This window comes from Eleutherodactylus coqui, chromosome 9 (genome assembly GCF_035609145.1).
Source record: "Eleutherodactylus coqui strain aEleCoq1 chromosome 9, aEleCoq1.hap1, whole genome shotgun sequence".
Classification (NCBI taxonomy): domain Eukaryota; kingdom Metazoa; phylum Chordata; class Amphibia; order Anura; family Eleutherodactylidae; genus Eleutherodactylus; species Eleutherodactylus coqui.
Genome location: NC_089845.1, coordinates 154,471,778 through 154,481,936, shown reverse-complemented (window position 1 = coordinate 154,481,936; position 10,159 = coordinate 154,471,778). Strand labels below are relative to the sequence as shown.

The following is a 10,159-nucleotide window of genomic DNA, read 5'->3' as shown; positions in this document are numbered from 1 at the left end:
GTAATCTCATGTGTCACTAAATGTAGTGAAAAGGCTTTTGCTAAACTCTAACCCAGATGGACTTTGGGACCACCACATGACTCTAGGGAATCTGGCAGGAACCGGCACCACTCGGGTGGAGAACCTAGCATGATGGTGGACCCTATGTCCAAAATGGGGGAGATGTAAGGGGTTAATTTAGTTGCTAAACTATCAAAATACGAATAAATAGTTGAAATACAAAATGTGCTTTGGTTAAGAAAGATAGGGGCCAGGTGGCCAGAAAAGACTCCTCTGAATTGTTCAAGGTTTTTTCCTTATCTGTGGTACATTCACAGGATGTCCTGGGCCCCATTTTCCACTTCCCAATAGCTCATTAAGAAGGAATGTATTCTTGCAATTATATGCTGACCGCGAGATAAGCATATCCTGCCTGGACAGTGGTCTATGGCCTATATAATCTGATGTATTTTCTTGAATAAACTAGAAGTCATTTTGATCACACTCTCTGTCTGTGTTGTCAGCGTATGTCTTCTCCGACGAGCGCTCGTTGATTGCTTATACTAATTTGGACCCAGGCAACATTAGCATTTGGTCTCCTTTGAAAAGACTTGGATAGATTGGGCCAAGGGCCCACGCAAGGCAATCGCTCAGCCTCTTCCATCTTCTCCACACACAGACTGATCAGTGTCTGCGGGGTTCAATCAGCAGAACTTCTCTCTTCCCTGCACTCAGAAGTACTTGCTAGACTCTCTTGCATTCCACCTTGCAAACACAAATATAAAACAAGGTCACATGACACGCAACAATATGCATTTTCAGACATAATCCTGACAGTAACCCATTCAGTGCTGCAGAGGCGCAATACACATCAAATTCACTCACATAGAAGACACTGGCAATACATAGGCACAAGACAAATGCATTCATACTTATGGAGGGGCCCTGCTGCTCTGGGCCACTACACATATAATAGATACCAGTCTGTACACGGATAGCCAATTCTTCCAAAGACCTATTAGTGACAGTGGGCTTCCTGAATGTCAGTTTGGATACGAAAACCAGGATTAATGAAATAGTTAAATCTATAAACTGAATGTCTCTTTCTTGTAGTTTATAAGTGATTTTTATTCCAATCATATTAGTGCTTCAAACTGTGACAAAATCTGCATAGAACGTCCTCTCATCATCCATAACAATACAAACATCATCAATATACCTCCCACAAAACAGAATGCGACTGGTGGAAAACTCAAGGTCCTCAGAAAAAAATACCGGCTTTCCATCATGTGAAAACTAGATTAGCAGAAGTGAAAGCAAACGTCGTGCCCATAACGGTGCCTTTCACATCTTAATTAAGGGGAGGAGGGGAGAAAGGGAACTACTGGTTTCCTGTAAACATTTTTTATACATCCATATATATATATATATATATATATATATATAGGGAGGACGAGCCCCCTGGATCACACAGCACACAATGGCAGCGTACACAAGCCTCCTCCTGGTGATCGCCCTCTGTGCAGCGACAGGTAAGACCCTCCACCTGTCTGACAATACTATAATGATGGGGTATGAATTGCTGTGTGCACCTCTGTCTGATTGATTAAGCAGCTCAGCAGACAGTATCACACATGATAGGGTTAAGTACAGCGGCTCAAACATCATATGATTATGCAAAATTAATAATCCGGCACTCAGAGACAGAGTATGGCCGCCTGCACACGAGCGGAAATCCCGCCGCGGGATTTCCCGCGGGATTTCCGCCGCTGAAAGTTTGCATAGGAGTGCATTAAAATACGCACTTCTATGCAGACGGCCGCGGTTTGGCCGCGCAAAATCTCGCACGGCAAACAAACCGCGGCATGTCCTAATTTTCTGCGGGGCACGCACTCACCCGGCCGCCGGCTCCGGTCTGTGCATGCGCCGGCTGCGCGGCAGCCGGCACATGAAAGAGCCGGGGCCGCCATGCGTGGGTGAGTACGCGCTCGTCCCTGCAGGCGCTCGGGTCGGATCGCGCAGCGAGAATTCTCGCTGCCGGATCCGACCCACTCGTCTGCAGGCGGCCTAAAGCCGAGATCCCCATAAGGTGCTGTTATAGAATCACTATAAAGGAGGACTCCCTCCACTTTCCCATTGGCTTACCCCCTTCTTTGGATCACTTATCACAGTAAGCATCAAATGGTCATCCGTATATGAAGATAGGACCCTAGAGGGTGATAAGTGATCCAGGAAGGGGGTAAGTTGATGGGAAATCTACTAACTCGCAAAGTGGTGGATGTCCCCCTAATATTGTCTCTATAACTGCACCTTATGGGATCTTGGCTTCACTCCGTTTTTCAGCATCGGATTATTTCGACCAACCAAGCGTACTTCACTCTTGGGTCTTTACTGGAGATCTCCAATCTGGATGCTCCTTGAGATGAGAGATATTTTACTGGATTGCTTAAAATCTAAGCGAACGCCTTGGTGTCATGATGGAGGTTCGGTGTCCTCCCTGCAGCAGGTCAGTAATTCTATCCCTTTAACCCCTTATTACCAAAGCTAGGTTGCGCCTTAATGACCAACTAATTCTTCAATTCATTTCATCATCGCAATCCTAGAGCCATAACTTTAAACTCTTCCATGAACATAGCTGTATGGGGGCTCGTTGTTTGTGGGACGGGTTGTATTTTTAATGTTGTCATTTTGGGGTCCACATCATGTATTGTATAACCTTTGTTAATTTTTTTCATGGGGATTGGGAAAAAAATGCCACAATTTTGACAGTGATAAGCATGAGGAATAAATATCATGATCCCATTATTCTCCGATCGGCACGATTCCACCGAGTTTATACAGTTATTTATGTTTTGCTGTTTTTGTATAATAAAAACTTTTTTTTTTGAAGATTTGTTTTGTGTCGCCGCGGTCCAAGAGCCATAACATTTGTATTCCTCCACCGGCGGAGCTCCGGGGGGCTTGTTCTTTGCAGGATGAGCTCCAGTCCTTATTTATTCCGTTCTCTGGAACATATAACATTTTAAAACTTTTGATTCCATTTTTTCCAGAGGTAAGTTATCTGCAAAATCTGCAATTCAAGGCACGGTTACTTTTTTTCACCGTGCGGTATAAATAATTTGGTAAATTAATTCTGTTGGTCAGTACGATTCTGTTGATCACAAATTTACATCGTTTTCTATTCCTACATTTGAAATCCCTGATTTTTTTTCAAAAATGATACTTTGTGGGGGATTTTTTTTGAGGAAGAGTTGCACTTTTTTATGTTACCATTTGGTGATCCGGATGACTTTTTTGCCTCGTTCTTCACTTTGCCTCAGAGACCACCGTATCTTTAAGCCTCTGAGTGCCATAGCAACCCATCGGAACCCTGTGTTCACATTACGGGTGTCAGATAGGGAACAGAAAGAGCCCCCTCCCTCTGTCAGCCTTTTACATGTCATCGTCTAATTGATCATAGCAGGTAAAGGGTTAAACAGTATGGATGGACAGCTTCTCCAGTCCCCGCTGTTAGAGCAGGTGTTGGCTGTCAGACGGACGGGTACCTGCAGCTACCGGCACGGGAGACCTATGTGGGATTTCTGATGCAGGGCCGTAAAAATGCACATACATCAGAATAAGGTCCTCAACGACCGCCATAAGAAGACATACGGGTGGTTGTTAAGGGGTTAAGCCACAAGTATCGCTATTTCGAGGGTTTAACTGTTTCATCTGTGATTGTTCCAGCTGCTCATACATGATGGGATTAGATACAGCAGCTCAGCAGACAGTATCACATGATAGGATTAGATACATGACTGTGTTTAATCTTCTGCCCGCAGCTCACTCTCTGAAATGCTACACTTGTATTGGAGAACTGACCAACGCCAACTGCCTGAGGGAGACAGAATGCAGCCGTGGTGAATCGTATTGTCAGACGGCGGTGGCCACAGCAACAGCCCGTGAGTTCATCATCTCGGTTTTCTGATCTTGAAGCTCCAGTCCCCTCTGAACTCCAGTGATTGCACATATGTGATCCCATCATGTAACCCATGTAATGACTGACGGGCGGTCTAAGCTCCGCCCCCTTTGTAGCCAAGTAATAGTCACATGCTCACATTTCATTTTTTCCCACTATAGATGGGCAATCAGCTACCGGCATTTCTAAGGTGTGCACCTCGTCCTGCACTCCGTATAGTGACAGCAATAGCATAGCCTCCGTCTCCGTCTCCTGCTGCACCACTGATCTGTGTAACTACAGCGGCAGTGGCGGCGGCAGTGGCAGTGCCAGCGGCGGCAGTGGCGGCGCCAGCGGCGGCGCCAGCATCAGGTCCAGCTGTGCCGCCATCATCCTGGACCTGGGATCCGTCCTGATCATCCTGAAAAGCTCGGTGCTGTAACCTCAGAGATGTGACACCAGTGCGGAAAGTAGTAATAAAGAGACCGTAACTTCACTGATGTGTCAGTCATTATTGTTCTCTTTTCAAGTCCTCTGCTTGCTGTCAGTGAATGGAAATATTCTTGGTCACATCTGGAGGCTGAAAACCTTCTCTTATTGAATACTCCTCACTGCTGAGGGTTTGTTCCAATTATGTTCAGTAGAAATCAGTGCAAATTATAGCTCAAATCTATACCGGCTCATAGTAGGCGTACATTTGGAATTCTGGCATAGACACAGGTAACGATGCGCCCCTTTATAACTTATAATATTCCACCATCATTAGATTTAAGACAGATGAATGAAGATCTGATTTCTTCAATGTGTGTGATGGTGGCAGAAATCTGTATATAACAAGCTGAATGTTTTTATTTCACCTCGCTGTATTTCAGAGGTAGCTTTTTACACTTTTTCACATATTCGCAGGAGCTTTTCCCCAGGACTCACGTAGTCCTTCATTTATTGACACTTTTACATCCAGCAGTGGGTTGAAATTTGTCAATCTCAGCCGTCTCCTGCTGCAATGTAATAATATGGCGGTTTATGGAAATGACTCGCTGACCACAGCAAACTATTATGTCACAGGGCTGGAAGTTGCAAAAGTTTTCCTTAGGCTGTATGGCAGCACAGCGAGTAGGAATCGTATCACAGGACTACAGAGAACATTACAAGTTTGGCGCAGCTCACATCTTGTTTTCGAACCATGGTGGCAGTGTATGCTGACGGTATTTCCTGATGTATCCTGTGATGTCCTCATAGGCCTCCATACATCCAGTGTTTACCAAGAGTCTCCAAAAATAGCATAAAATTTAAAGAAAAGCAAAGAAAACTAAGAAGAAAACCTAACAAACAAAGTAGCATAACAAAAAATAACATCGGCAAAGAAAAAGAAGGCAGAAGAAAAGAGGCGGCCACCCAACGATATCCAAAGGCTTAAAATAATTATGAAAGCTACCATGGTATGCCCATTGGAGGTAAGGGGGCGCTCACAGTTCACACATCTGGACATGCAGATAACTTGATCACTTTCTAGTTGGCACCTCCCCATGGATGGCAGACAGTGGGAGACGAGTCTTGAGTTATAGAATGTCCACTTTCTGCAGCAATCCTGTCATCCAGGACCCTCTGCAGCCGCCCCCCACACAGTTTCAGCCTGTACCAGATCACTCTGGGTACGGTTCTCCTACTTGGCAGTGTCAGGCATGAGACCCATGGTTACAGTTAGAGATGAGCGAGTATACTCGCTAAGGCACATTACTCGAGCGAGTAGTGCCTTAGCCGAGTATCTCCCTGCTCGTCTCTAAAGATTCGAGGGCCGGCGCCGGTGACAGGTGAGTTGCGGTGGGGAGCAGGGGGGGAGAGAGGGAGAGAGAGATCTCCCCTCCATTCCTCCCCGCCGCTCCTTGGCCCCCGAATCTTTAGAGATGAGCGGGGAGATACTCGGCTAAGGCACTACTCGCTCGAGTAATGTGCCTTAGCGAGTATACTCACTCATCTCTAGTTACGGTCTCTTGTAATCCCACAGACCACAGTCTCTCATTTTCTGCAAATGCAGACTCCTTCACTTCAGCAGAGAACACAGTCTCTAGATCTCTCCACATCATAGACAAACTTTTTAAAGAGGTTTTCTGCCCCTTGATCACATATTGTTAGTGCAAATAAATCTATTTGCTATATGGTATGCTTTGAGGGTCCAAATTAGTGATTTATATTGGAGCTCAAAGTAACTTGCAGAGCACACACGCATTGGATGTATTAAAAGGCATCTGTTTATTCCAGTAACAAGCAGCAGTGTATGTACAAAAGACATTTGCTATGAGGCTGGAACACGCCTCACTTGTAGTAATTATAATTTATTAGAATTCATTTATTACCATTGGTTGGTAAACCTAAACAAGAGTATTCATGTCTTAATATCCTAGTTGCTAGGCAGACTTCTCTCAAGCAGAGCGGCACCATGCATGATAGGCTTCTCAAAACAAAATGTACAGAAACATGTGACAATAAGATATTTAGGAACATAAGAACAGGCCACTCCGACCTCGGGCCCATGAGTCTGCTTTCTCTATCTCTTTGGTATGAAATGTTCCCAACCATCAAGGTCCTTTTTGAATGGTTATTGCATCTCTGCAAAATTCTTGTTAAAAAAAATGACAATGATATGATAGAGGCAAAGGCATAGAAGATGGAAGATGGATACAAAATAGATACAAATAGATACAGGATACAATATTTACTGCCCTAACAATATCCTCTGGATACATTACTAGCATATATATTTATATTAATTAGAGGCAGCATTTCTACAATATGACGTGCTGGGATTAGATACAGCAGTTCAGTTCTAAGCAATGCAGTCACCATATAATAGATATCAGTCTGCACAGGATAGCTGTCCCAGCAATATTCACTCCTGTTCTTTCAAAGCGTTGATGTCCTCTTCTGTGTTCCGCCTGTCCCGTCCTTGCACAAGCCGCTCCTCCCCCTCGCGGCAGTACTACACTGAGAGCAGAATGGAGGGAGAGTCTTGTGCCTGGACTGAGTCAGCAGCTGAATGGAAGTGTGGCTTTTGCTGCTGGATGTTCAAGGAAAGGTGGGAGGCAAGTCAGCGGTGGGACAAGAAGTGCGGCTATTTGGCACCGGGCCACCCTGCCCCACGGACCCTATAGCAGTTGCGTGATCTGACTAGATTGGCAGCGCACCACTGGTGCAGGCCCATCGTCTGCCACATTATAACTAAACTCTGTGTTCGCCCTTAGCTTTTCATGTACACAACTCCCACAGGCCTTTGGCCATATAATGCATAAATAAGAAAGTTCCCACCTTTCCGCTGAGTTGTGCTTGCTCCTGTTGTTTTTCCTTGTTCTCTTTTACTTTGCAGGAATGAATTCATGCCCACTGCCACTTGATTCCCGTGGCTGTTTTGTTCACAAAATGAAAAAGAGTTGTGGGAGCTCGTACTTATGTGAAAAAAACATTCTCTGCTCTATTACAAAATAGTGCTCAGTACATCAGAATCGCTACATGTTCATGGAGAACGCGTTTCAGTCTCCGCAGAGATCTTGTTCACCTCATCCCCACAATGCAATCTGCTTCTTTAAAACCAATTACATTTAAAATTCACCTGATGATTAACCCCTTCTTTACTTGAAGAATATATGTGCTACATAGGTCCATGGCTCCCCAACAGATCATAAATAAATAGCACCTTTAATTCTTGCTATGTTCAGAAATTAACATTTAGCATAGACAAATTAGTTACCCTTTATTATTGTATGATCAATACTTATCATACTCGATCAGACATATACAGTCGTATGTTTTATTAGTGGGCTACTGTTGACCTCAGAAGAGTTTATCCCTAACTTATCTTAAACAAGATTAGTTTTTATGTTTTGTAGCAAGTGTCTGTATCATAAAAATATATAGTACAATAAACATATAATTGATCCATAATAAACCTCTGTTGCCCTTTTATATTGACCTATAGAGCATATATGTTTCTATCTCTTAATAACATTGATATTATTATAATTTTCAGTTTATCTAATATGATGTTAGCGAAAATTGAAAAAAAATATATATATTTTTATTAAAATAAATATATAAAAGGTAGAGATGAGCTAGGACGCTCGGATAAGGCAGTTACTCGAACGAACATCGCTCTTCTCGAGTAACTGCATTCTCCTCCGAGCAGGTTCGGGGGGGGGGGGGGGGGGCGGCGGGGGATAGCGGGGGGGGGGGAGGGGAGAGATATCTCTCTCACTCTCCCCCCCCCCCCCCGCTACCATGACGCTGCTCGGACAAGAATGCAGTTACTCGAGAAGAGCGATGCTCACTCAAGTAACTGCCTTATCCAAGCGTGCTCGCTCATCTTTAATAAAATTGCTGTTTTTTATTTAGACCTTTGGGATATCGTGTTTCCAAGGTCAGTTTCCAATACACCTCCCTTTTTAATAACTTTGTCTGGTCCGTATTATGTTTACGTTCATTAATAACCTTCTCAATACCAAACTATACAAAACTGTTGAGACTTTGAGAAAGCTGTTCAATAAAATGTTTTATTACACCCCAGTGATTTGTGTTAGAATTTTTGATATGCCTTATGTGCTCTGTTATTCTCGTCCGTAACTTTCTGGTAGTACACCCTATGTACTGTACGTTACATACAGTACAACAGATCAAATATATTAGATTTTCAGAATCACAATTAATGTAACTTTTGATGTCATACTCTTTTTCCCCTCTACTAGCCCCAAATTTTTCACATTTTTTTGCTAAGTGACAAGTACTGCATCGCTTATTGCCGCACTTCACAAAGCCTCTATGTTTTAATCACTGTTTTTCGTTTTGATGTGATAAATAGAGGCTGGGGACAGTATATTTCCCAAGCTTTTTCTCTTTTTTGCCACAACCATTAGTCCCTCATTTAGGATGTTATCTGTTATCTGATCCTGGCACAATATGGGGAGATATTTATAAAATAACTAGAGATGAGCGAACGTGCTCGGCCACGCCCCTTTTTCGCCCGAATACTGCGATTTCCGAGTACTTCCGTACTCGGGCGAAAAAATTCGGGGGGCGCCGTGGCGGCACGGGGGGTAGCAGTGGGGAGTGGGGGGGGGAGAGAGAGAGAGAGGGCTTCCCCCCTGTTCCCCGCTGCTACCCCCCGCACCGCCACGCCTCTCCCCGCCCCCTGGCGCCCCCCAGTACGTTCGCTCATCTCTAAAAATAACCTTTTAATTTCATGGTAATTATTGCTATACATCGTTGAGAACACCAATTGTTTTCTATTATCATTATGTCTCCTTTTGCTTCCCTCTATAAGTGTTTTTCTTTCCAAGTTTTATACTGTTATGGCAAAAATATATGGCCGTCTAGGGAAAGCGGAGTGTACCTTGTGAATGACGTCATATGACCCATGCTACGGCGGTAGCCTGATGAGGGACAGCAGAGTGTACCCTGTGACTGAAGTCTAGGTGACCCGTGCAGTAGGGCTGCTCACACCTAGAGTTCAGTACGTCATATGACGGAGGAATTAAATGACAGAGCCCACACAGTTATGGATTCATCAAAGAATTCCCAACAAATAGAGGTTGGGCATTTTATTTATAGCCCCCCAACATAGGGGTGTCGCAGCATCATTGGACAATTAACTATGCACGTTTATTGGCTAGTTTCTCATCCTTCATTTACATATCTTCTAGAAACTTCTAAGTCAGCAGTGAATAACCTCTTGACAGAGTGTTGAGGGGCCCAAGTAGCTCAAAGTTCTTATCTTATCTCAACACACGTGTTCCCTGTACTTAGCTAAGCATGTGGTCAGCCATTTGTGTAGTACATTTCATGATGATTCTGTGGCGTAATATCACTTATATACATATATCTACATACACATATAGGCACACTCATACATGTAAACCTACATATACACTACCGTTCAAAAGTTTGGGGTCACCCAAACAATTTTGTGTTTTCCATGAAAAGTCACACTTATTCACCACCATGCGTTGTGAAATGAATAGAAAATAGAGTCAAGACATTGACAAGGTTAGAAATAATGATTTGTATTTGAAATAACATTGTTTTTACATCAAACTTTGCTTTCGTCAAAGAATCCTCCTTTTGCAGCAATTACAGCATTGCACACCTTTGACATTCTAGCTGTTAATTTGTTGAGGTAAGCTTGTGAAATTGCACCCCATGCTTCTAGAAGCATCTCCCACAAGTTGGATTGGTTGGATGGGCACTTCTGGCGTACCA

General features: G+C 43.7%; 1 protein-coding gene across 1 annotated transcript; it reads left to right on the top strand.

The window, feature by feature from the left end:
* Window positions 1-1,430: 1,430 nt before the first annotated feature.
* On the top strand, window positions 1,431-4,412 carry LOC136578569 (lymphocyte antigen 6E-like). Its single transcript, XM_066578710.1, has 3 exons — window positions 1,431-1,511; window positions 3,801-3,920; window positions 4,099-4,412. Exons 1-3 carry the CDS (start codon window positions 1,460-1,462, stop codon window positions 4,356-4,358), a joined length of 432 nt encoding a protein of 143 aa, XP_066434807.1. The 5' UTR covers window positions 1,431-1,459; the 3' UTR covers window positions 4,359-4,412.
* The last annotated feature ends 5,747 nt before the right edge of the window (window positions 4,413-10,159 follow it).